The sequence below is a fragment of the Cryptotermes secundus genome, unplaced genomic scaffold (assembly GCF_002891405.2).
Source record: "Cryptotermes secundus unplaced genomic scaffold, Csec_1.0 scaffold1682, whole genome shotgun sequence".
Lineage (NCBI taxonomy): Eukaryota > Metazoa > Arthropoda > Insecta > Blattodea > Kalotermitidae > Cryptotermes > Cryptotermes secundus.
In genome coordinates, this window is record NW_019739983.1 from 218,898 (window position 1) to 219,666 (window position 769).

Genomic DNA, 769 nt, shown 5'->3' on the forward strand with positions numbered 1-769 from the left:
ATCATCATCATCATCATCATCATCATCATCATCATTCGAGCTCATAATTTCCAGAATGTGAATAGTCTGAAATTGAAAATAATCATAGATCTTGTTTGCTATGAATGTTACCTGCAGGAAGATGTTACTTTTTCATTTACAGGTCGTTTGCAGGCTTTGCATGGTGAACTGGAGCAGGCCAAGCAGCGAGAAGCCAAGTTGACTGAAGATAATCGTCAGCTAAGTGAGAAGGTGTCATCTTTGGAAAAAGAGTGTGCTTCTCTCAGCTTGGAGCTGAAAGCTGCTGAGAACAGGTATCAGCAAGAAGTACGTGCACATGAGGAGACAGAACGTAGTCGCTTGGTTAGCAAGGAGGAAGCAAACCTTGAAGTGGTTAAAGGTAAGAAGAGACCATTGAATACAGAATTATATAAGTGTAGTAACTCTTGTCTCTTTCTGCACAGTTCTTGTTTTATTTTTTGTAAAAGTATGTAACGTCTGTCGTTATGTTCATGGCTAGTTAGAATGTGAAATAGTATAATTATATGAAATTTTAGATTTTCGTGTTGGTGAACATGTATACTGTGGTCATATGAGTTATGCCACAGTGTAGTCTTATAGATGGTTACCAAAAGTTTGATGGAACCTACTGCGTACAAGACTATATGGTGTCATAATCCAGAAAACAATATATATATATATATATATATTTTGTAACGTGTTGCGCAACGGAGAACCCCTCCCTACCCAGCAGCAACGCGGCAACTCAGGCCAGGCGCGTGGCGGGACT

At 39.5% G+C, this 769-nt stretch overlaps 1 protein-coding gene across 6 annotated transcripts in view; it reads left to right on the forward strand.

The window, feature by feature from the left end:
- The window catches only part of LOC111872269 (rho-associated protein kinase 2), a 125,141-nt gene that overhangs the window by 61,669 nt on the left and 62,703 nt on the right, over positions 1–769 (forward strand). For all 6 annotated transcript variants that reach the window (XM_023865978.2, XM_023865982.2, XM_023865980.2 and 3 more), the window contains one exon: positions 143–379. In XM_023865978.2, coding sequence (XP_023721746.1) covers positions 143–379 — 237 coding nt within the window. The remainder of the gene's footprint in view (positions 1–142; positions 380–769) is intronic.